Consider the following 25,768-nt stretch of genomic DNA (forward strand, 5'->3'; position numbering starts at 1 on the left):
AAAGAAAAAAAAAAAAAGAGAAAAGCACGTCAAAGCCACTCATGGGGCTCTGCAACATGAAAAACAAGTGCAGTGGCATTGCAAGATGGTCTTGAGAAACAGGTTGTTGATACAACTGGATCAAGGGTGTGCTGTTGCCTAACAGTGTTAATAGGCTGATGCAAGTGCCTGCAGCTGCTGTGCCACTGACACCCCGGGAGCTGCAATGAGATTCACTTTGAAGCAGTGCTGAGGAGCTCCAGGATTTAAGTCGAGACGGAGCCTTTGCATGAGATGCAGATGTGTGGTCAGGTGTTGCTGGGTTTGCTCTGCCTCTCTCTCAATTGCAGGCTTTGATTTTCCATGCTGTCTCTAGGAACACTGGTGTGCAGAATCCTGAATTTCAGGAAGGAGAATGCGTGAATTCTCTGTTGGCTTTGCCTTTCCTTAAGCAGTCATGTGGACACAGAGAGAACTGAATTGTACACTAATTTCTGCTGTCTCTGTGCCCTATCCACCAGGATGCAGTTAGTCCACCAGTCGAGGTCTAGTGAATTTCCAGCTATTTGCTGCACACAAAATAGCCAGTTGACAACATCCAGTGCTCCTCTTCTACCTGTAGAAACTGGCTCTGGAGCAGCAGAAAGACACTGCATTGACTGCAATGTAGAATAATCTAGAAAGAAGATTTAAGCATAAATGGGAACCTACCTGCATCCAGACTTTGGGAAAGAGGAAAAATCTTTCCAAGGAGGGGAAGTGTTGCTGACCCCTCTTTGCTCTGATATGCAACAACTTGCAGGCTGTGTCTCCTGGAGAAAATTCTGTGTGCTCCCCCAGCCCTGTGATGTGAAGTCACTTGGTTGAGTACTGAAGAATGACCGTCTGGCAAAGAAGTTCATGCAGCTGTATGGGACACCAAGGAACTGTGACATTTGGGTTGGGGCACTTGCAGAGTCCTTTGTGGATGGAGGAAGGGTTGGGCCTCTCGTGGCTTGTCTCATTGGCACGCAGTTCAGGAACACACATGATGGGGACAGGTAAGAGAGATGTCCAGTGTCTGCGGGTGTGGTGGTGAATGCTTTGAGTAGCTGGAAAATTTGCCTTGGAAAAAAAATATGTTGGTTCTAATGGGAAATAATGTTGCAGGGATCTTGAACAAGAAGAAGCAAGAGGAAAAAAATCTGTTGTGCCATTCGTTATGTCTCCTGCAGGTTTTGGTGGAAGAACAGAGGGGTTTTCACTTCCCAGCAGCGCTCTTCACTGGTCAAAATCTCCTTGTCACAAATAATATGTGACAACACCCGCATCTCTAAAGTGTCAAGAAATACCTTCTGGGCCAACAGATATCCTGACTCCTTTGTGAGCTGCAGCAGGATCCCAAAGCTGGACCTCAGAGCCTGGAAGTAAAAGTGGATGGAGGAAAGTACCGAGCAAGGTATCAGCCTCAAAGAGCAGACAGTTCCTGCCTGCAAGCAAGTGCAAATCTCTGCAATCATTAACAGCTCAGAAAATCCCAGCTGAGCTCTGCCCCCACGTCCCCTGAGGATGTTAAGTCACGTTTTCCATAGGGCTGTGGCGTTATCAGATTGAAGGTGTGACAAGGTGCCTCCGTAAATGCCACCCTCATAGGGCCAGAAGAAGAAAGGCTTGTTGGGCTGCAGGAAGCCGTCGGCAGGGAGGGATGTCCAGAGCAATCTCCTGCTCAGTGCAAAGGCAATGCCTGAGCTGTTGGGCCCTCCTTTCCAGCTTAACCCATGGAAATGAATCACACAAGACAGCTATGGCGTGTCCTTTTCTGCTTTGTTAACACACGGTTTTTCATGTCCTGCAGAAGAAGCATCTGGTGACTGATAATGCAGAATGCTGGGGATTCCCCAGAAGCCTGGCTTCGGGAAGATACTGAGATGGATTCTTTAATTGTTTGGTTGTTTATTTTTCTGTGTCTATGCTTGCTCCATGTTTGCATGAAGTCTTTCCAAAGATAAGGAATCCATTGATAAGGAAACTTCACGAAAAGATACTCCAGATCTGTGCAAACTGCTCAGTATCACAAAGCAAACCAAACCAACCGTGTGCTTTAGGCAGTGACACACACATCGGGCTCGGTAAGCTTTGCTGTCAAATGACAAGTTTTGAACCCTCTTTTTACATGAAATAGCACAACGGTTCCAATCTACATAAAAAGATGTTGGGGCATTGGAATAAATTTGCTTTCTTTTCTTTTTTTTTTTTTTTTTTTTCCAATTTTTATTGTTTTCTGAGGAGTACACAATTTAGTCTCCAGAGAAAATATAGGCAGGTTGAAGTACAAGACAGAAGGAGATAATCTAATTTCTCCCCTCAATTTCTTTTCCTAAAGGGTTCAAAACTGCTTTCTCTTTCCTCTGTAACTTGCTGTCTTAGACTATTATTGACCAATAAATTGCAAATTCGAGCAGAGACCAAAATGTTCCATGCACTTTGTAAGAGGTGCGGTAATCGGAGCCAAGTGGAGGATGGTGGTAGGTTTCATTTGGGAATACTGGGCAAAGCAGTTTCAAGTGCAGAACCCATGTATTTGTAATGAAGGATGGTATTTCTTGCTGGACCTAGTATTTAATTCCAAAAACCATTTGGCAATAACATCCTCTTTATCTTTTTTAAGACTGGAAGAGATGTGTGAGATCCTCAGAGACAAAGAAGAGGCGTGGATAACAATTTCTCCCAGCGCTTGGCCAAGACATTAAGGTAGCAAAATGCCCCAGGTGTGTAGGCTGACAAACATCGGCCTGGGCATGCCTTGAAGACAGAAGGGTTCTCACATGCAAACATGCCCTGGCAGTGGGTTGAAGCTCACTGTCTCCTTGATAAGTTCCTTGTGCTGAAGGATTCGAGGGAGTCAACAGAGGTGATGGGCGTGAGATGCCTGACTGCACTGGGGATGTTTGTCTCAGTCTCTGACTTTTGTTTTCTAGAATTGGTAACACATTTTTGTAACACATAATTGGATGCATTCGTTACCTTTCAACTTCAGCAATTAACTTAATGAAGATGAAATAGAACAGTTCAATCAGAAGAGACCTGCAAAGATCATTGAGTCCAAATAATTGGCTCAAAATCACCCACAATCCTTCTGTATGCACTAAGCACAGAGGACTTATTTTCACAATTTCATCTGAGTGCAAAGCCGAAATGTGGAAAACTGAATCAAGCTTCTTAGGCTGATCAAACTTCCTATCAAATGCACGAACTGCACGCACCGCAGGATCAGGGCTTTGCAGGAGATTCCCACTAGATAGAGAAAAAACATTCTTCCCCATCATAACACTGCGATGTTGAAACAAGGACTAGAGAGTTGTTGGGATCCCCATTCTTGGAGTTATTCCAACCTCACCTAGAAAAGGCTCTGAGCAAATCTGTGTGGTGCTGGGATTCACCATGCCCCAAGCAGCTGGTTGGACTGCAGATCTCCAAGGGTTGTAAATTTTTCTACATGATTCTTTGATTTACAGTGATAACCTGTTCTATTTTCCAGTTCTCTTGGCTGTCCTGTGTGCTCTCTCCTGGTATGAAAGTCCAGAGCACAAGCTTTTCTGTCACAGATGCCAGAGGAAGCTTCATGAATCAGCATATATTTCCTTGTGGAAACACTTCTCTTTCTATCATTAATGGGAAGTTCCATCTATTTGTTCACTCATAAGTAAAAACGAAGAGCTTATCTGTGCCTTGTACAACTGGGTTAGATGTGGATTCATCGTGGAGCAACAGCTGGAGCATGATGGAGCAGCTTCCTCAGTCTCCCTTCTCAAAATATTTACCCTGCAACCTTCCAAAGCTTTTAACATTAATACTGATGTCTGTATAGCTGAGTTCCCTTTACTACCACTCTCCTTTTGAGGACTGATGTGGTCCCTGGCAGTGAGCAGTCCCAATACTTGGCCTTTTGATCACTTGTTCCAATCTGTTCCAATGGAGAAATTTGTGCCAGCAGTTTCCAGTGGGAACTGCCCCCATTCCATTATCCAGTCCTCTGATTTCATCTTGAAATAATTCCTTTCTCGCTTAGAAGTCAATCATGATCTTAACTCCTCTGTCCAGGTTTGCTTTACTGACAGCAGTCAGATCTCTTTTAAGCCTTCTTTAAAGATAATGGGTAACTAGTGATAGGATGAGAGGGAATGGCCTCAGGTTGTGCCAGCAGAGGTCCAGGCTCAATGTTAGGGAAAACTCCTCCAAAAGAGTGGTGATGCCTTGGCACAGGCTGCCCAGAGACGTGATGGAGTCACCCTGGAGGTGTTCAGGGAAAGGGCAGATGTAGAACTTAGGGACATGGTCAGTGGGCTGTACTGGTGGATAGTTGGACTGGATGACCTTAGCGGTCTTTTCCAACCTTAATGATTCTGTGATTCTATGATTCTATGTGCTTGCTGTGAACAAGTTAATTTTCTTAATCTTTTTGCATTACATTAGACATCATCTTCTGACCAGCGTTTGGCTTAGAAGAGTTGTGAGTCAGAGTCATTGAAGCTTCTAGATGAAAGCTCATAGTACAATCAAGACCCCTCTCTCCCTACATAAGATGAATTTAAATTTCTCTGAAGAGGTTTCAAAGACCCAGGGGGAAATACCAGCTGAACACAGGTATGTTTAGTCTGAAGGTCAGGAGCTTCATTAGAGCTGTCATTTCTGACAACAGCTGGAAGGTTACACAAGACCTTCTGGAATGGGAGTATGATGGGTCTTGATCCAACAGATCCTTGCAACAGAATAAAATTATATCAGAGGATTTGAGTATCAGTGGGTTTGGAGTCCAAGTGAACTGATTATCCCTCCACTGCGAGTTAGGAATGGTATCACTTTTATTACATCTTGCATTTTCCCATACTCGTAAGAGACATTACCAACTGCTGAATGCCTCACACACCCAGCAGCCTTGCACACTCTTGCATATCTGACATGTTTTTGAGATTGGTCCCTTCCACAGGCATTACATTACAGGTACCTGTCTCCTGGTAGATCAGGATGGAAAAACTGCTCATCAAATCAGCCTCCAGCAAAGTGTGAAAGACCATCACTGATCTGCGTAGGGTTAGTATGGGACAGGGCAAAGTTAATAGGCGTTAGGTATGTAATTGTGTCTTGGGTGCCCAACTCTGCAACAGCAAACAGAGCGGTGAGGAGGCTGTGGCTGAAATGCTTTGCTTTGGCTGCCTCTCCTGTGGTTACCAAAAATCTTTTAGCAGTAACTTATCTCCAGTTTTCCCAAGATCACTGGGTAAGCCCAGGGAACAGGAGCACAACCAGTGCCTCCCTCTGTGCCTTTCCACTCTTTGTGAGTTGCTGCTGAGTCTTCTCCATTTTACTGTTCTCAGGGGTTTGATTTTGTTCTTTAGGCTTTAGTGACATCTGCTATGGTTTTATGGGTCCCCTGAAGGTCCTTTGAGAATCTGTAGATCTCGGTACTGTTTGGAATTTATCGTTGTTCATTTTGTTCATCAGTCCCACTGCACAGATCCTTTTCATGCTCAGTCTTTAGGAGCTGAAACACTGTCAGCACACTCCCAGGTTCTACTTGCAATATCCTGATTTACCTCTTCACATATGGAGTTGCTGTCTGAACACATGCCTGCCTCTGGCCATCGAAACGTCACTTTGTTTATCTCACTGTCTAGACACGTGACATTTTTTGTCACTTTTCCCACTCCAGCTGGCAATGTCCAATTGCTGAGCCCAGTGCCGCTAATGCCCGTATGTGTGGGGCAGGGGCTATCTGCATTTCTCTTACTTTTCTCCATAATACTGATTTCTGGTTTCCAGAACCTCTTGCAGTCAGCTCACAGTTCTCATGCACAGAGCTTGACACAGGAGCATGCTTGTGCCAGAAGGCTCCTGCCCTATAGAATCACAAAATCACAGAATCATTCAGGTTGGAAAAGACCTCTAAGATCATCCAGTCCAACTGTCCACCTACCACCAATACTGCCCACTGCCCACCTCCCTCAGTGCCACATCCCCAGGGCTCTGGAACACCTCTATAGACGATGACCCCACCACCTCCCTGGGCAGCTGTGCCTGTGCATCACCATTCTTTCAGATAAGTTTTTCCTAATATCCATCCTAAAGGAGGGCTGTGTCCCCAAGCATACAGCATTCAGCCAGCCCACAGCCACATACACACCCTCCACGTTACAGAGCCTTGCTATTGCATGTTTGCCTCTGCTTGCCAGCCAGCTCCCACACACAGCAGCTCTGCAGCTCCCTTGCTAAACCAGCTTTCCATGATTATATTCACTGTGAGCTCCAGCCCAGCAGAAGCGTCTCTCCTGAGTCTCATTCCATCATTGCACCACCTACACATAATAATCAGAAGAATCTAAACTCAGCTCCACAACATCGGTGCCAGTTGCTCATTTACTGCACTGTGCAACGCTCCTCTGGTTGACCCTGGGCTGAAGGATGGAGCTATTGCTTCTTCACTACCCGTTCACTTTCCTGCTCTTTGCAATTCTAATCCTTTGCTGGCTGTATCCTACATTCAGATACTTCTGCATGATGACCTTCTACCAGCTGTGGATCTTCACCATCAGCTTTCTGGTTGTTATCATTATTCTTCCTCGTGGCCGCAGCTGCGAAAATATGAAGTAAGTTGGCTGTAGTCTCTTTGTGCTGTGGGCATTGATGGAAGAAGTTGCACTCTGCATGGGAGGGTCCTAGGAGCTGTGCTGCAGTGGGGAGAAATTAGTTGTATGATGGAATGCACAGCAGCAGTGCACATTAATGCACAGGTTTTGGGGCAGTGGGTTAGGTGGGAGCTGGGGTCAGCTCTGCCACACAACAGCCCAGCACTTCGTGGCCTCCTGAGGTGGCACAGAGGCAGGATTCAGTCCGCCAGAAGGTGTAAACTGCAGAGCAACATCCCACTTCTCTCTCCTCTCTGAGCCTCAGTTTTTCACTTTAAGAAATTTTCTTCAGTTCTTGACTTTTGAGTCTGACTTTTTTTCTTTATTTTTCCAATGGCTACCTGTCCTCCAGTGGCAAAGTCACCTCTCTTCCCACTACTTGGGCAATAGGGGTGCCAGGTGCATGGCAGGTTTACTGCAGCCCATACACACAGCTCAGCAAGTTGGACAGTAGAGTAGAGTACAAACAGGTGCATTATGAATTTGGGCATTATATTCAAATATATGTGGGCTGATATTCAGCTGATCCACACGACTGTGGTATTTGGAGTTGTTAGGCCATTGGTCTAACCTATCCCAGCCGGCTGTATTTGTTTTCTCCAATGGCAGCTGAAGAGCCATCGTAGTTGCTTTCCTCCCAGACAGACAAATCAAATCTGGGACATGGACAAACAGGCTGCTCCTCAGGAGAACTCTGTGAGGTGGGCTGGTCTGGAAGATTGGTGTTTTGTTCTTTGCTCAATTTTAGTTTCTCTTTAGCTCACACCTGTTCCCCTTTTCCAGGATTTTGCGCATGGCGATTCTTTCAGTCAGATATTTCCTTGGTATCAAGATAGTGGTGAAGGGTGAGGAGAACCTCAGGACTAAGAAGCCTTGCGTACTTGTGTTGAATCACCAGAACTCCCTGGACATTATGGGTACGTGGGGAACCTGATCCTGCCTTCCCCTCCTTGCTACATAGTTATGAAATCCCTAATAGCACAGGCTGCTACCAAGTCCTTCCCACTTAGCCCCAAGCCCAGGGTGTGTTCTGAGGCAGGAGAGCATGGCAGCGCTGAAGAAACTTCACTCACCCTTTGCGATAGAACTGGGATGAGAACATCAGCAGACCACAGTGGTGTCACGGTTATTCAGTGTTAGCTAAAGCTCTGAGTGGGAGGTTGGTCTACAAATGCCCAAAATCCCTTTTCCAACATCTCGCCATTGGGTGGGAGCTGCAAGCATGATATTCCCCAAAGCAGAGAGCTGGAGGGAACCTCCATGGAGATGAAAACTTTTTCTATCCTTGTTCTTCCCTTCCAGTGATGATGCAGATATTACCAGATCGCTGTGTGCCCATTGCAAAGAAGGAAATACTTTACATGGGCACTTTTGGCCTCGCATGCTGGCTTTCAGGCATCATTTTCATTGACCGTAAGAAGAAGGAAGAGTCCATTGCTATCTTGACAGAGGTGGCACACACCATGCGCAGAGATAACGTGAGTGGACAAGACTTCTTGTGGAGAGCAGGAGGCACTGGAAAATGTTAATCTTGATGTGGATGGAAGGTGATCTAGTTCTTTGGACTGTGCACTGAGCAGAACTTCCGGTGGGTCAGCCGGCCCAGGAAGTGCTTGAGGTGGAGGAATTGAATGCCTCTGCGTAGTCAGGAGCAGACAGATCAGTCCCAGGAGGACATGTGGTGGAGTCACCATCCCTGGAAGGGTTCAAGACACATGTAGATGTGGTACTTACGTTTGTGGTTTAGTGGGCAATATTGGTGGTACGTAGGTGGTTGGAATGGATGATCTTAGGGATCTTTTCCGATCTTAATGATTCTGTGATCCCATGTCTGTGCAGTGATTTAGAACAGCAACTGGACATGCCTCCATCTCAATGTCTTCTCCCCTCCTGCAGTTCCATGTCCTGATCTTCCCTGAAGGAACTCGCAATCACAGTGGCTCCATGCTGCCCTTCAAACGTGGGGCCTTCCAGCTGGCCGTGAGAGCCCAGGTGAGAGCCGCCTTCCTCCTGCCCTTTGGGATGCAGTTTGGCCCCCAGCAACCTGGTCCCTCACTTCCCTTTGGACTGAGCACCCATCCAGAAGCCTGCAGGTGGTACAGGGCAATTTATAGATTCACTCACTGTTGGCTGCTTCCCCACAGATCCCCATTGTTCCTGTAGTGATCTCTTCCTACAACAGCTTCTACAGCCAGAAGGAGAAGAGATTCACATCAGGTGAGGATCACCTGGGGCTGGGTGCTTGCATAGCCTTGGAGGAGCCCTGATGTTGGTGGGAGATAACCATGTGCTTATGTGGGGGCAGAGTCTTGGGCTTCAAAGGGAAAAGGTAGAAAAAAAATCTTTCTTTTTCCTACAGAGAAAAACAGCCCACTCTGTTCCTCCCCTTTCTCCCCTGATGCCAACCCAAAATGGGCTTCTGCCACTTCCTATCCTCCCTTAGGCCAGCCTCCTCTTTCCTAGGGGCAGGACTTGCTGCTGGAATTCTCATTCCTGTCATCATTTGTACCTCTGCAGTCATTCCCCTGAAGGCAGACACCTCGAAGACAAACACTCCGCTATCTGTTTCTACTCAACTTTCTCTCACTGGGCCAATCCTGTCCCCTGCTGGCCTATTCTGTCCCCTGCAAGAACCTCTCAGTCCTGGAAGCATTCCCCCGCTGGCAGTTTGAAGGGAGCACGAGCAGGGGTTCCAGATGTTTAATGTGTTGCGTGGGTTTATGACCTTCTCTTTCGGGAAGCTCTTCTCCATGCTTCAGTTCACCGCCTTTGCAAGGCTCTGCCAGCAACACTTCTGCATCTTATTTCCTAGCGTACATGTGAAGGCATGCAAAGATGTTGGAAAGTAATACAGGCACTCCCCAGATGTTCAGGTGGGTGTCTGTGCAGGCAGCATCTTGTCTCCACTGGCCAGAACAAGGCCCCTGGGTACAGGAACAGAAAAGTGTGAGGACAACTCCCTAGTTTAATTTTCCTGTTTGCACCAGCCTATGCCTCCTGAAAGAGGTATGATATATCTCGGCAAACCAAGGATTTCTGGCATGGTTTCTCTCATCCCAAAGTGTATTTCTAAAAGAAAGAATTCTGCTGAATTCAGTATACATAGATCAGTTTGCATGCATTTTGCTACAGACCTCTCATTCTCTTTGCTCAGACAGACTCTAGGGCTACCATATGATGGATGACTTCTTTCCACCATTCCACATGGTTTGTTTTGTTTTTTTTTTTGTTGCGTTGGGTGTAGTCAGACATTTGTGCATGGTGGTCTCTATGGACAGGCAAAGTCTGGTTTGGGTTTTTGCTGTGTGCATCTGGGTTGCTACACAGCTGTTGGTGTGTGAAATAATGTCTTGCACCTATTTCTGTCTTGCTCCTTGGCTTGGACCAGTTGCTCTGCTATATTTTCTATGCTATCTTACAACACTCCCCCTCCCTGACCCTTCTGTCTTGCTCTTCCAGGAACGAGCACCATCCAGATCTTACCAGCAGTGGAGACAGTTGGTCTGAGCTCAGATGATGTTCCCAAGCTCACCGAGCAGATCCGTGACTCCATGATGAGTGCCTATCAGAGGATATCAGGAATGACAAATGGGGGTTCCCATGAGTGATCCCACAACCACAAAAAGGCCTGGAAGCAGAAAACACAAAGTCTACAAGCCTGACAGTGACAGGCAAAAGCATGGAATCATTTGATTTGGAAGGGACACTTGAAGGCATCAGGTCCAACACCCACAGCTTCATCAGTGCTCAGAGCCCCTCCAGCCTGACCTTGGCTGTCTGTAGGGATGGGGCACCCACCCCTGGCAACTTGAGCCAGTGCCTCACCACCCTTATTGTACAAATCTTTCTCCTAGTATCCAATCTAAATCTTGTCCTGTCACAACAACCCCTGCTAAAGACTGTCCCCTTTCTTACAGCCCCTTTAGATGCTGAAGGCCACTCTCAGCTCCCCCCACAGCCTTCTCCTGTCCATGCTGCACAGCTCCAGCTCTCAGCTGTCCTTGTAGGATGTGTTCCATCCCTGGGATCATTTTTCTGGCTCTCCTCTGGACACACTCCAACAGCTCCACATCTCTCCTGTGCTGAGCACTCCCCATCTGGACACAGTGCTCCAGGTGAGGTCACAGCACAGAGCAGAGGGGCAGATGCCCTCCCTGCCCTGCAGGCCACACTTCTCTGGATTCACCCAGGAGACGGTTGGCTTTCTGGGCTGTGAGGACGCACTGCTGGCTCGTGCCCAGCTGCCACCCACCTGTACTCCCAGATCCTTTTTGGCAGAGCTGTGCTCCATCCTTACACCCCACAGCTTATACTGATAGCAGGGGTTGCCATGACCCAGGTGCGGGTTCCCACCGCTCATTCTGACCAGGTCTCTCTGGATGGCACCCCTGGCGTCCCTGAGGCACATTGACCACACCACACAGCTTGGTGTGATCCACTAACTGCTGAGGGTGCACTCAATGCCACTATTAATTTCATTGATGGAGATTATAAAGAGCTCTGATCCCAGCACGACTCACAACCAGATCCTCATCCATTGAACAGTCCGCCCATCCAGTCCATACCTTTCCAATTTGGAGACAAGGATGTTGTGGTGGACCGTGTAAAAAAAAAAGTCCACGGAAGAAGAAAAACATTTAAGTGGAAGTGGTAAAATGGTGGTCAACTTCCTTTCTGAGAACTGTGCTGCCTGAGCTCTATGGATGGACACTCAATGGACAACTGGACAATACTTTGTAATCTTAACCCTGAGAGCTTCTCTCCGTCTTGGACCCCAGGACAAGGTGGATCTTTTCTGTGACCATTGCTATGTGCTCTTCTCTCTAAAAGCCAACAAGATGGAGGCATTTATCCCAGAGCCTGTGGCCATCCTGCCTGAGGAATTGGTTGTCTTGTTAGAAGGTCCCTTGGCCCTCCTTTAGGCAAAGGGAGGTTTTGTGTTCCATGGTTGGTCGGATCTTGAAAGCACAAAGGGAATGTGCCCGCAGGACTTAGAGGCAAACTGCAGAAATACATCACTTGAAGTCCTTGTCTTGCCCTGAAAATCTCATGATTTTTTACATGTTTTTTTTATCCACATCCACAATGGGAGCTGCAGCTCCTGATTTCTGGAAGCTTCCTGGTTTTTCCCTGTCTTCTCTTTGTCCTCAACACAATTTCTGTTGCAGGTGAGAGAGAATAGAGCACGAATAAGATATAAAATAAACACACTTTAAAAGCTTGAGTTTCAGGTACTGAGCTTCTTTAAACCATGGGCTGTACTGTGATTAAAAAGGAAAAGTGGTTTGTGTTTGTGTATGGGCCAACTTGGTGACCATGGCCTGGAATAGACAACAGCTCTCCAGGTTTTGGGACAGATGTCTGATGTGCCAGAGTGGATGCCAAAGATCAATGAGCTCAATTAAGTATTTTATTAATGCCCAGCAGAGCTGTCTCTGTGCTTCAAAATGCAGCTGACATTCTCCAGTGTCTTCAGAATCTGAAATCTCACTGTGAACTGGAAACAGCCCCCAGAATTATGCTTTTGTGCAAAATAAGAAGGACATGACAGGTGTTGTGATAAAGATTACATGAACTTGCTAAACTCTGAGTGGGGCAAAGAATAAGGAATTTGATTTAGAAGGCAAAATCAGCACGTAATAAACTGCAATTAAGAGATTATAATCAAGGACAACATTTGAAACCCGCTTCATGCAAGCGCTTTGGCTTTCAGATTCGCCACCCCTTCATGACTGGGTATAGAAACCATCTGCTTTGGCTGTGCCTTTAACAGTCATAAAAACATAGAGCACCTAACCCAGTCTTGTAAAACCCTGACGAGTTTTAGGGCAAGAGATGGCCAAACATCACTGTTCTGCATGAAGGATTGCACTGTTTTACACATCCGTGGGATAATCCCATCACAGCAGAGCAAACACAACAGTAGACTCAGTCCTGAGCTCCTCTCTGGGAAGCACGTGCCAGAGCCTCCATCAGCAGCAGTGGCTCAGCAGGACGGACGGGCAGCAGATTCCAAAAAGCAGTGGGGTGCCATCATTAGGAGTTTCCAACACTGGTTGCAAGAGCAGGATTAGAAACTGCCCCTGAAGCAGAAAGGGCTACTGAGCATCAGAAGGTCTTTGCTGGGCAGCTACTTCTCTCCATATTTCTGCATAGCTTAAAATAGCAATAGGCCAATAGGAACATCATGGCAGATAGCCTGGTTCACCTGTGTCTTGTTTCACCTCTGGGACACCGTGGTCAAAAAGTGCCTGCAGTGATCTGGAACCTGAAGGCCCTTTGGAATTGTGCTTTTTGGGACAAACTCATGGTGCTTGAGGAGGTTTCACTCTGAGCTGTTGGTTTTCAATGCCCTGCAATTTCACTGCTGCCAGGTTATGCAAAGGCAGCTCAGCTTCCTCCCAGCCTGGTGATAAAAAGGCCACAGGAAGCGGCTCAACACGTCTCACGTCTCACTGACCATAAGATGAAGTTCATAAACAAATCAGGAAGCTGCTATTGTTCAGAGGGAAGGGAATTGACACCTCGGTTAGCTTTTCAAAGCAGTCACCACAATTCAGCCCTTACACCCAATGTCTTTCTCACATACTGTGAATGAAACTGACCATGGGAACTGCAGGGAGATATCTGTGCTCTGTGCAGGACAACGTGATAACATATATGTGGGTTGCTAGAAGGAAAAACTCCTTCTGCTCTGTCTTCTGCAAGCTTCTGTTCTCTTCACATCCATTTCCAGCTGGAAGAGCTTATGCCAAAGTACATGTAGTTGGAGACATATAGTTGGCTGTTCTTTATATAAAGGCACTCCTGTACCATAATCATGGCTGTGTGTGTTAGACTACTGTTGTGTCAGGCCATGCACTGTCAAAATAGCTCTAGATACTCTTCAAAATACTGTAAAGCTTTAGGGAAGGCAAGGGGAAAGCAGAGACTTAGTCTGGCAGAGTAGAAGATTGAAGTGGATTGATTAATCCTTATTGATTTCTTCATGGACATCTTTTATGTGAAGGAAGACTCAGGTTGTCCTGGAATAGATTTTCTGGCTTGGAATACATTGCTGAGGGAAGGACACATTCACAGGGACGTGGACAGGGTGGATTGCCAGGGATTTTCCATCTGGTTGATGAGGAAGAGTTATCTTCTAAGGGATGGACTGCAAGGAGATCAGGCTGACAGCAGGCTGAGTGGGGCTGAAGGGATGGTCAAAGTGTGCCTGGGGGCAGGATCACCACAATGACCTTAATTCTTTTATTTCTTTCTTAATTCTTTTGTATTCTTTCTTGGAGAGCATTTGAACGAGGGAAATCTCCTACGTACCTTTGCTGCCCCTCTCAGGCTCATCTTTCCAGGCTGAGAGATTGAGCATGTCAATCTCATGGCAATCAACAAAGTTCCCAGGACTGCTGGCTCTGAACATGTCCCTGGGTAACTTTTTGATATGGGTATTGTCACAGATCACTCTTGACATTGAGATTTTTGTCAGTTCTTCCAACTGCTGCGGAGTGAAAACTCCTGGGTTCTCCCACCAGAACCTGCAATGACATTTTCAGAAGCAACTTACAGTATTCTTGAAGGTGTTTAGTGCTGGTTGTTTCCCAAAGTAGACAGCTGGTGCATCTCTGCTCAGATCCACCTTCATCCATCAGGCAGTAAGCACTACTCTTTGGAAAGAAGTCTGGATTCTGCCACACTCAGCTGCCTGTACAAAGAGGCTGTCTCTTCAACATATCATCACTGGGACACAGGGACTGATCCTTCCCTTTAGTACCCTGAGAGCAAATCTCACCTCAGGCAGAGACTACTGCAGATCACCCGTGGGCTGGAGCTGGCATTCCTCAGCCACGTGTGTCTCTACAAATCAGCTGTTAGGAAAGAGCCCTTCGGCAACCGAGGCTGAAAGCAAAGTGTGAGCCCTGCTGCGAGTACTCAGTGATACGTGGGAGATGGGTGGGAATGGCATGCTCCCACAGCTACCTACCTGTCCCCATCACGCAAGTTCCTGAACTGGGTGCCAATGATGCAGGCCAGGAGGGGCCCAACTCTGCCCCGGGGAATGAAGGGCTCTGCAATTGCCCCAATCCAGAGGTCAATATTATCTGGTGTCCCATACAGGTCCATGAACTTCTTGGCCAATTCACTATTGCCCAGCACCTCAGAGAGCTCATCCACTGTTTGAGGCTGGGAGAGCCCACAGAAGTGCCTCCAGGCATTGTAACCTGCAACAACGGGGACAGAAGCTGCTCAGAGCCCCTGCTGTCCACCTGCCTGCTTACACTAAGAGCGAAACAGACCCCACAGCCCTCAGCAGCGTCTGCATCTTCCTATGGTACCTAAGGTTCTGGAAGACATTCTTAGCTAGATAGAAACAGTTACAACAGATGCTATGTCAGGGTTAAGGTGTAGTGTAAGTGTTAAAGTCAGAGTTAGGATTAAGGGTTAGAGTTGCAGTTAGGGTTTGCTTTGGGTATTGTTAGGATTAGGTTTAGGGTTGTGATTTGCTGCAGGGTTAGGGTTTTGGTTGGGTTAGGGTTAGTGATTCTGGGTTGCGTTGGGGTGATGGTTTAGGGTCTGGGTTCGTTTTAGGATCAGGGTTAGGGTTTTCATTAGTTTTAAGGTTGGAATTTAGGGTTAGGGTTAGTATTGCTGCTAGGGTCTGGGGTAGTTTTAGGGTTATGTTGAGGTTTGGGGTTAGGGTTAGAGATAGGGCTTTTAAGTGTCTTTTAAGGAATGCATACACTAAACAAGTATTTTTGGTCTTCTGTATGCTCTGCCACTGGTTCAGCATAATCTGCCAATTCAAACCACATGGTGCTGAGCATGACTGAATCTGTTCTTACATTTTTGGGAGGCAACATTTCCAGGATTAAAATTCTAGCAAATAGCACCTCATGGTTGTGTTTACCCCCAAAACACCCATTCCTCTGCAGCACTTGGAGGCAATTACCACCGAGGGCACATGCCACTTCTGTTCAGAGCTGTGGGTTGTCTGAAGACATGGAACAACACTTGGTGGGCAAAGAGCATATGCTTCAAAGAGCTCATGTGAAAACTGAGCTTGGTCGATTGGGAGTGTATCTGCTCTACCCCTCACTCTTCCTTTGCAATACACCATTGCTTCTACTCATCTTTAACAAATTTTTCCAAATATCACATTTGCCTCCCAAACCCTTCTTAAACTCTTTGAAAATTACAATATAAAGACCTCTTCTCTGAATCTGACTGCCATCTCAAATCGAAGTATCATTTTTTTCCGGGTGTACATTCACAGAGCTGCCATCACCAGTAAAGGAAAAGGAGCATTGTCCATAGGACAGGGCTTGAGTCTCCATACCTGGAAGTCCATGGTCTCTTCCCCGCTGCAAGTTCAGAGCTGCTAGATCCAGACCCATTATCTCTGTCTGTTCAAAAAGGTGATTCTGCAGCTCCTCAATGAGCATTTGATTCTGTTTCATCAGTTTTGCACGATCAACCACCATGCCACGTATCAGTGGATCGATGCCACCTGCATTCATTGCAATTCAAAAAGAGACTTTTTGCCAAGTTCCAGCTTTGGTGTCTCTTTCAAGCAGATGGAGCAGCGCCGTGTTAGATGTTTTTTTCTACTCTGAGCAGTGTGTTCACCTAGTTTCACATTTCCATTCCAACATATGAACATGCATATGTACAAATCTGCAGAACCCAGTTGATGAGGCTTCCCCTTAGCAACTATACTGCCTACTTCTCCCATTCCCTCAGCATACATACATCCACTTGTTACCCACCAGGACCTCCCAGTCCTCTTCTGCAGTGCTGCTCCTCAAGCAGTCAGTTCCCAGCAAGTACTGATGCATGGGATTCTGTCCAATGTTTTGTTTTGCAATTTGTTTTTGTTTAGAATTATCTACTGTTGGGGAATGGCTGCGAGAGCAGGGCGGACATGAGGCTGTGTACGAGCATAACTAGTGCGGCAGCACAGGGTGCATTCTCATGAGAAAGCATTAGGAGTTAAGATAGGAGACCCAACATCCTTGGGCAGCCTGTAAACAGCAGGCTGACATCCGCAGCTGTGCTCCGTGGACATGTGGGGGGCCGATGAGCGGATGAGCTCAGCGGCAGGTGTGAATGCTGGCTGAGCATTGGTTGAAGCTAGGCACCCACCTAGCCGCCCACCTTGTGCTCCAATAGTAGGTGAACACGTGTGTATTAGAATCATATATAAACTCTGTGTGTGCAACAATAAAGTGAAGCTTGATCACTCATATTGAGTTCTGTCGTGCTTCCCCGCTTGAGAACAATCTGATGAGGACGCTATCTGCGGCAACCTACCAGTTAGCAAATATGTTTTAGAACGTGAAATGTGAAAATGAAATCAGTTTTTGTCTCTTTTTGTATGTGTTTTTCAAAGCCATTAAGAAGACAGAATCATTAGAACACAGCAGAAATTAGTGAATTTGAATACTTCAGAATATTTTCCATAGTAAGATAATTCATTTTGGAAGAGACAACCATCTTTCTTGGGAAGATTCCTGCCTGAAGACATTAACTGTCTAAGAGCTGGATCCTGCAACTCCCTTTAGAATCTTGAAGAGGGAGGGCCACCATTAGAAAGCAATTATCCCATCAGTTGGATTGGATGCGTTACCCTCTGACAGTTACAGAAGGATATAAACTGTTTTCACTGGCCTGTATTTTTACTGAGTGATACTTGGCAGTGTGAAAGAAGGTACAGAATTATATGTTCAGATGGAAAATCTGAAATGGCTTCTCATGGTTGGAGTTGGTGCTTGGTAGCATTCAGTGGTTTGAATATTACAACATACAGCTTTTGGCAGGGCTCCTTCACCTGGGTTCAGTGCAGGGCAAGTGTTGTTGGACTGCATTTGGAGATATTTCTACAGCACCGTCCTGATGCCCCACATCTAGGAGACCACTGAGCCTCTTGGGGAGACAAGTCTGCTTGCAAGATGAATGGCACTATAAGCAGGGAAACCAGTTAAATAAATGGTGCCAATTTTTGTGAGTCTATGCATATCTGCACCTGAGAGTCAACTTCAGGACCAAATCAGGACTGCTGGCAGCCCCGAGTTCTTACCTTCCATTGTAATTCTCCATGATGCACAAAATGTCAGATGGAGAGGGACGTGGGAAAGTGAACCCATAGGCTGAAAGCTGTCATCTAAACGGGATACAAAAGGCTGCACTGAGGCATGACCAAATCGGAAGGCCAGGGAGAAAACATTTGACACCGTTGGATCCACAGTCTCATTGTAACCACTGTACAAGGGAATCCACTTGCTGGTCTCCTCTGCAAGCAGAAGTGGTATATAATCTCTGTATGTTATTATCTGAAAAAAATACCATAAAGGTAGAACAAATAATCAGCAGCTACAGCAGAAATGACATCAAATTCAAAGAGAACTTGGAATCTCCATGAGTTCTTCAAAGGATAATTTTGCTGCATTTGGAGGAGGAAAAACAATTTCTAAAAAGAGCGGTGGTCACTACCTGGGTCATGGCAGCTATGATGCTTCGACTCTCCTGGTAAAGCTTTTCTCCATCCCAGTGAGGATTTAACTTCCCCAGCTTTGTCACCAGGCGATTGTGCTCTCGGACAAAGACAGTGTGCAGAGCAGAAAGTCCCAAGTTCTCCGTTACCCGCTTGTCACCTACAGATGAAAGCGTTTTAGGAAACTGATCAACTGCTTTATATTTCCACAGCAGATTTTGATTGGTAGGGCAGATATGTAGTGTTGCTGGTAGTACTGCCTGTGGTTAAGTTTCCTAGCAGTCATCAAGTCATGCCAGATATTTCCAGCACAGACCAAGAATTTTCTTTCTCCCTCTCCAAATAATTTAGCCAAAACCATTGAAGAACCATAGAAAAGACCTCTGAGACCATCCAGTCCAGCCACCCACCTACCACCAATCTTGCTCACTGACCATGTCGCTCACTGCCATATCTCCATGTTTTTCGATCATCCCCAGGGATGGTGAAAAGGGGATTTGGGCAATTTGAACTAAATTGCACTTGTTCGCGAAGCAGCTGTAAATATCTCATTTTATGACAATCTCCTGTCTGTCTTCCTCTTCTACCTTAAGGCTTTTAGCAATCTTCCTTTGTATGAATGTTTGGTTTTGAAAATTTGACTCAGCTCCCTCAAGTTATAAACACCTTTGAGAGATCTATGACTGTGCTTTCAGCAGAAATGGTGGAGAAACATGAAGTCCCTCCAACAGCTGAAGATACAACAATGAGTCTCTCCTCGTGCACCAAGGGGCTCTTCTCATGGGCAATAAAAGAGTCAAAATTGCTCTACAGGTGCACCTTACCAGCTCTAAAGCAGGGGATGTTCATGCTCTTATTTGTGAGTACACAAATACTTTTTGTTTTGTTCTCGAAGGGCAATAATTCCAACCCAGCATCAGTAAAATTCTGGTTCACAGCCATCAGACCCAGCTGGTTTGTCTGGTTCCTAAGGCTCTTTGCCACAGACTCCTCGCTGCCGTACACCATGCTGGCATCAATGAAAGAGGTGACAGCATTGATTTGCTCACGAGTGAACGTCCAGGGATTGCACACAGAAGCTGACTGGACAAAAGGCATGCAGGAATTTGATCTCAGCATCCGCGGGTCATCGGGGGGGAACTAAAGGAAAGAAACATAAGTAATGCCTCAGAGAAAGCCTTGTGGCTGTGTCTGTTTGTTCTCAGGTGGAAGTCACGGTACCTTAATTGGGAAGCAAGGGGACCTGAAGGTGCAGTCAGCATCGCAGTGAAGCTCTGGGTTTGCTCCTATGCCACTGGCAGGGGCCAAGTCTACATCATGGTTGACCCACTGGCCCCACTGCATGAAGAAAAGAGAAAGCTCTTGATCTTGAGTGATGTTCTCATTGGCTGTATGAGCAATTTCATTGGACACTTTTCGAACCTGCAGAAAATCAAAATTGAGATGTGTGTGACTGTCTGTACCAAGGGGAATTCACCTCCCAGTCTAACTCCCATTGTGAAACCATGGATAAGATGGTCTCAAATGAGCCCTAAAGAGTTAATTATTGCATTAAACAGAATAACATCATGCTTCAGTTGGACCTAAACTGGTGTGATATACAGCCTCTAGCCCTTTGGCAGCACCATCTTAGCTCTACGGTCACCCAGCCAAGCCTCACCTTACAGCAGGCCTGAGCTGAACCTGAGGGATGTGCACACACCCAGAAAGAAAGAAGATGGCTGAGGAGAGATTTAGATTGGATATAAGGAAGAAATATTTGCAATAAGGGAGGTGAGGCACTGCGCAGGTTACCCAGAGAGGCGATGATGCCTGCAGACACCCAAGGTCGGGCTGAAGGGCTCTGAGCACTGATGGAGCTGTGGGTGTCCCTGTGCACTGCAGGGGTGTTGGGCCAGATGGCCTTTAATGGTCCCTTCCAATTTGAATGATTCTATGAAGAGCACCAACATCTTACTCTTTGTACAAAAATCCTGGCATACCTGAGCATAGCGTGGTGCTGCCTGCACCCAGCCTCAGGATGTACACTTTGGAAAATATTTTGATTTTGCCCATGCTTTGCACAGTGAAGTACTTGCATCATTTTTTCTTTGTCTCTGACGAGCACATGAGCCTAAGTAATACCTCAGTTTGAGAAAATTATTTGCACCTGAGATCACAGAAAAGGATCATTCATTTCACACTCTGGATGTTACCAGTGTTCCGAAACGATAGGCCATTCTATGATTCTATCAGTAATGTTATCCAGACAAGTATAACTGTTCTCACCAGTGGGAGTGGAAACGCATTATAAAGCTTTCCTTCAGTTGCTCCTCTGGGAACAGACACTCCATCTTCATATGCTGCTGGAAGCCAGCGAGCAAATGCCTGGTTGGAAACCCCCAAGTGAGGTTTCTTTCTGGAACATCAGAAGAAAAGCCAACACCAGTATTATTTCAGAAATGAATAGGCTTGTAAAGATAAATCATAGAGATATTAAGGTTTGAAAAGACCTCTAAGATCATCCAGCCCAACTCTCAACCTATCACCAGTATTGCCCACTGACCATGTCCCTAATGACTGGCAGCCCTTGGTCCATGTCTGACCACTCCAGTAGCAGGGATGATAGCCAGGAAACATTGAGAAGTAAGCAATACCAAGATAATTACCGTGGATAAAAATAAACTTTTTAACATCAAGAAAAGATTCCTGATGACATACTAATTTTATTTGGAATTTCTGTCTCTGTAGCATCTCTGTCTCTGCTGCTGCTCCACACAAACTCAGTCTCACAGTATGGCCATCTCCAGCTATCAGAGCCATGCTTTTGTCCACCTGAGGCCACTAACCATCTTGGAAATCCTCTGTTGAATCCTACCCAGTTTTTGCACATCCCTCTTGAATTGTGAGGTGTTCAAACCTGGAGGACCTCCAAACTGCAGGTCAAATGATATGATCCAGGTCCGTTGACCTTATTTGAAGTGTGAATGCACAATGAGAGAACTGCTGAACATACCTGGTGCTATCTCATGGTGTGTGTATTTCAAGTTGAGCAAGAGCCTTTAAAAACATTCCCATGTCACAGTGTGACATACTTGGTGGGGTGTATTGATATTCACAGCACTCATGAGACACATGCTTTTAAAAATATTGCTTGTGTACTCAGTCTAAGACATGTGAAGTTTGAAATCAGCACTCTCACCAAATTCAAAGTGTGATGTCTCCCAATGGCTGAAGGAATTAATACTGTTGTGCCACAGAAGAGACAAGGTAGTATTCTGGGGCCTCAAGCAGAGAGAGGGGCTGGATTTCATGGCTCCCAGATCTTCTTTTCTCAACTTTTCACCTTCCCTCACTCCCAAGAAGTTCTTGGGAAGCAGCACATGGAGAGCGATGGATTCATATCTGCTGTTTTCAAGACATGATTTTTTTTTCCTGCCCGTACTAAGCAGAAAGGAAACGTCAGTTACATCACAGGTCCTACCTGTTGTTGCACTCTCCAGTAATGGTCCGGTAAATGTCAAACTCTGGGCATTTAATGGAGCGAATCTGATAGCCACAGCCAGTTTCTTTGGAAATCATCTCCTTCTGTTTCCTATCCAATATGTCTGTGAAAGAAATGGTGCAAAATGACATCTGCTCTTAACAAATTCTATTTTATCATCTCAGCATTCTCAGCTGATGATTGAAATTTTCTGTATTATTAGTAATGTCAGCACCCACTGCGCCAGCATCTAATGTTATTTCAAGCTTCCTCCAATTTAAAGCAGGAGAAAACACACTCTTGCTGTGGAATACATTCTGTCACTACCAGAATCTGTCTACTTCACCTCTCAGCAGCACAAGAGCCTCGGTAGGGATCACAGAGCAGGTCTGCACTGAGTGTCAGCAACAGAATCCCACCAGGTAACGCTACTTCTCAGGGATTTTAAATGTCCAGTGGCTTCAGTGAGCTCAGTGACTGAGCTTAATGACTCATCCACGAAGAAGGTTCATGCAGTGTCTTTAGGTGCCCAGAGTTAAACAGAGACTATCCTAGGGGTAGGTACATTGACAGAACTCAGGTCATGACTCAAATGGAGGTCTCCACTTATCCTAATTTTGTTACAGAATTCAATTTTGTTAGTTCCATGGCATTTAGTGGTATAAGAGCACATATGCAAAAATATGCTGTGAACCAGCTGATACTCAGAACCTGAATTCCCCAGAATAACTTCTGCCTCTGAGTCTCTCTCTGTGCCACATACCATCAGCTCATCCAGAGTCACTCTGCTCTAGTAGCTAAATCCACCCCTATAAGCAGAGTCTGTGCAGAGTCCAGTATGTGCTGCAGTGGCGCAGCTGCCCAGGGAGCTGATGGTCACTGACCTCGGAGGTGTTCCAGAACCATGGAGATGTGGCACTGAGGGACGTAGTTATGGGAATGGTGGTGTGGGCTGGGGTTGGACTTGGGGATCTGGGAGGACTTTTCCAACCTTAATGATTCTGTGATTTAGTGATGCCCTCCTCAGCCAGCTGCCAAGAATGTGGGTTAAAACACCTTCAGCCAAGTGCCTTTATGTCTCTAATGAATTGCTGTTCAACCCCAAAACTTAACCCATGTGCAGTCAGCTTCAGGTGGGACAAACCTACCCCAAGAAAAGGGTCTGATGAGATGTGAGACATAGTTAGTAGTGGGATGGTGAGGCTTAGAAGTGAGAGATGACACCATAGAGCTCAGCTCTAATGAAGTCTTTCACACTGACAGATCGCCCATGTCAGCTTGGTGAATGCAGCCCCATCCACAGAAGAGCTGCACTGCAGCACAGTGCTGAGCCCAGAGAGACCACTGAGCTGTGGCAGGGTTTAGCTCTAATCAGCAAGGTTATACGACAGTTCTTTTCTTTGTTCTAGTAATTAATCCACTGGGAAGAAGGCAGGGTGTACCACGCAGACCTCTGAGAGGATTTGAAGAACTCAGTTTGATATCTCAGAAACATTCAGTCAAAACAGGGAAGAAATTGCTAGTCTGTGGACTGGGCCACCTAAAGGCATGCTAGCTGTGAGCTGGGTCAGAACTGTGGAGATACAACATCCTCTTAACTTCTGGATTTTCACTGTTAAGTTGAGGCCTAAACACTTCTGTGTATCGGCAGTGGATCAGCTCAGAAAGTGCAGTCTCCTGTCGCTCAGCCATTATGCCTCAGATTTATCCCACTGATTTTTAGCAATCCTGTTACTATTCCACTCACCCTCGCTTGGTATTATCATCAGAGACGGGAGCTGAGATAAGCAGTGCCAAAGCTGAGGACTGAAACACCAGGTGGTCTGGGTCTGCCTCTGAGCATGGTTGTCTTTCAGCCCCTGCACACCCAGCACCCTTCAGGCAGGTGACACCAGCTGGCACTCTGGGGAAGGGTTTCCTGACCAGCGATCAGGATCGTGGCAGGGCTTTGTAATCAGCAACCTGGGTCAATGCAGAGCTGCTCTTTGACACTCATGCTGTGATAGCTTCTCCTTTGTTGGCAAGATACTTTGGTCTACAACGCATTACCTGTAATGTTGAATCTCATCCTCCCAGACTGCTGCAGCTTTCTTTTGAGGAGCTTCAAAGTAGTTTCCAAGTAGTCGGCAGCACGGACTGCAGATCTGGTTCTTCCTACTGGATCCTTTAAGTGCTTCAGGAAATCTGCTGGGCTGGCAAACTCGTCCCCTAGTTTTTGCTGTAAGCTAAACAGAACAGAGCTTCATGGACTGCCTACTCTGTAAACACCTCCTCTGCCCTGTGGGGCTGGTGTACTTAGATGTGATGGAACTAGCAGGTCCCCGGCACGCTGTGCTCTTCTACAACAACCTGAATGCTCCTCAGATTTGCACATCTCCTCTCTCAGTAAAATTCTGGGATCGTGACTCATCATCGTGATTCCTTTCGGGTTTGCTTTATATCCTTGTCAGAATGAGACCTGTTAATCTATGTGAAAAGCTATAAAAATTGGTAAACTGAGTTTTTCAGTGACAGGATGTTACATTTAGGATGTCACAGTATATATTCTATGAGCAGAGACAATCTTGGATATGTTGCTTCTGTTCCTGGCCACATGGATCATTTGTAGAGACCCTTCCCCAGAGGTCAACCTGCTCTGCCACACCACCAGCATCCACCTCTGACACCGTGGGCCAACATCATAAAACAGAAGGTATTACTTTTGGAGCAGGCCTCATAGGTGATCTCTTCCTGCCTTATAACTGGAGCTTTCATGCAAAAAGGACTCACCACTTCCGAGCACGTAAATACGCTGCATCCACCTGCTGCTTGGCTTCACTGATGCTCCTCAGGAGAAGTGAGTCTGATAGAACTTCTGAGCCCTCTACTCAAAAAGAGGGAAATAAAAAGAAGCTGAGGATAGGCTGCCTGTGCGCTAGGAGCTCTACATCCCACCGCATCACGTTCCCACTATATTCTAGTTTACATTAATACCTTTATCTCTGTTCCTCTCCCTCATCTACCTTACACCACTGCTGAGGTTCTGAAAATCATGGGACTACAGATGACCACCAAATTATAATTTTTTATCCAAGTCAAACTTGACTCTCTTGATTTCAAGAGGTTTTTAGGGAGTTAACTTTCACCTTTCTTATTCAAGGTATTCCTCTCTTTAAAGAGGGATATTCACTTGGGACGTGCCTAGAAGAAACCTGATACATGGTCTGTGACCAATCTTCCTGCCATAAAAAGATACTCATGTCCTTGAGAGACCCAACACAGATAATTTTCTTAGGCACTGACTTCGCTGTTAATGGGTAAATTTCAAATATATTGGATATATTTCAAATACATTAAAGTCATTTTCCCTGGAGGTGTTCAAGAACTGTGGAGATGTGCCACTGAGGGACGTGGTCAGAATGGGATGGGTTGGGGTTGGACTTGGTGATCTTAGAGGTCTTTTTCAACTTTAATGATTCTACAATTCTATATTGAAACTGTAACTAGGTAATCAGAATCCCCCACCCAACACCACACCTCTTCAAGCAAAAGAGCAGCAGAGAGAGAAAAACAGAAAATTACTGTTTAATGAGGAGTCTGATGCCCCAGCTGAGCAGAATGTGATGAGGGATCCTAGGAGAGCAATTCCCAGTTTTATACCTAGAGGGAAACAACATCATTCTCAGTTCACTGTAAGTGAACATGCAGGGATTCTCTGAAGCATCAGAAGAGATTGACTGATGTGCACAGGTCCTCCAGAATGTGTGTGTATATACATAGCATACATACAATGGCATGGTGGCTTCCCTGGAAGGAGATACTTAATTAAAAGATTGCAGGTTTTTTTTAATAAATATATAAATATATATATTATAAATTTAAAATTTATTTAAATATATAATATATAAATATATATATATACATACACACGCACACACATAAAAGTCATTTTGTCTACATTTTAACTGTTTAAAACAGGAAATAAAAGCAAAATAAGGAAGAATTAATGAACTTGTTGCAGTGGGGAGGGAGGAGAGCTCTCTTTTCCCACTTCTCAAAATAAGTGTGTTTCAGCTATGCTGGGAGAAAGAATTAAGAATAAATAATGGCCCCTCATGCCCTACTCTATCCTCTTATCTCCTTGTGCTCAGCCAAGGAATGCATCAATACCAATAGCAGTAACATCAAAATGGCTAAATA

At 45.8% G+C, this 25,768-nt stretch overlaps 2 protein-coding genes and 1 long non-coding RNA gene across 3 annotated transcripts; 2 read left to right on the plus strand and 1 right to left on the minus strand.

The window, feature by feature from the left end:
• The first annotated feature begins 6 nt into the window (after positions 1-6).
• Positions 7-4,339, plus strand: LOC116217348. The gene is made up of 3 exons (XR_004161792.1): positions 7-1,019; positions 1,194-2,087; positions 2,627-4,339. It is a non-coding gene; the product is annotated as an uncharacterized LOC116217348 (long non-coding RNA).
• A 1,676-nt stretch (positions 4,340-6,015) lies between these two features.
• On the plus strand, positions 6,016-10,452 carry LOC100548108 (1-acyl-sn-glycerol-3-phosphate acyltransferase alpha-like). The gene is made up of 6 exons (XM_003211643.3): positions 6,016-6,602; positions 7,425-7,558; positions 7,944-8,119; positions 8,538-8,633; positions 8,786-8,858; positions 10,101-10,452. Exons 1-6 carry the CDS (start codon positions 6,418-6,420, stop codon positions 10,247-10,249), a joined length of 813 nt encoding a protein of 270 aa, XP_003211691.2. The 5' UTR covers positions 6,016-6,417; the 3' UTR covers positions 10,250-10,452.
• Positions 10,453-10,741: 289 nt separating this feature from the next.
• On the minus strand, positions 10,742-25,372 carry LPO (lactoperoxidase). The gene is made up of 12 exons (XM_010721860.3): positions 25,229-25,372; positions 23,639-24,452; positions 21,590-21,713; positions 20,395-20,524; positions 19,348-19,548; positions 18,951-19,266; positions 18,126-18,286; positions 17,713-17,965; positions 15,973-16,143; positions 14,620-14,857; positions 13,959-14,173; positions 10,742-13,854 (listed from the first exon to the last, which is right to left on the minus strand). Exons 2-12 carry the CDS (start codon positions 23,655-23,657, stop codon positions 13,844-13,846), a joined length of 1,839 nt encoding a protein of 612 aa, XP_010720162.1. The 5' UTR covers positions 23,658-24,452; positions 25,229-25,372; the 3' UTR covers positions 10,742-13,843.
• Positions 25,373-25,768: the final 396 nt, after the last annotated feature.

Source organism: Meleagris gallopavo, chromosome 21, assembly GCF_000146605.3.
Source record: "Meleagris gallopavo isolate NT-WF06-2002-E0010 breed Aviagen turkey brand Nicholas breeding stock chromosome 21, Turkey_5.1, whole genome shotgun sequence".
Taxonomy (NCBI): domain Eukaryota; kingdom Metazoa; phylum Chordata; class Aves; order Galliformes; family Phasianidae; genus Meleagris; species Meleagris gallopavo.

Coding starts and splice junctions, on each gene's coding strand:
- LOC100548108 (XM_003211643.3), top strand. CDS start 6,418: ATGGAGCTATTGCTTCTTCACTACCCGTTCACTTTCCTGCTCTTTGCA. Junction 7,559..7,943: donor GAACTCCCTGGACATTATGG/GTACGTGGGGAA, acceptor CTTCCCTTCCAG/TGATGATGCAGATATTACCA. Junction 8,634..8,785: donor AGCTGGCCGTGAGAGCCCAG/GTGAGAGCCGCC, acceptor GCTTCCCCACAG/ATCCCCATTGTTCCTGTAGT.
- LPO (XM_010721860.3), bottom strand. Junction 18,287..18,950: donor CATCCCCTGCTTTAGAGCTG/GTAAGGTGCACC, acceptor TTTCATCTGTAG/GTGACAAGCGGGTAACGGAG. Junction 14,858..15,972: donor AAGAGACCATGGACTTCCAG/GTATGGAGACTC, acceptor CCGTTGTTGCAG/GTTACAATGCCTGGAGGCAC.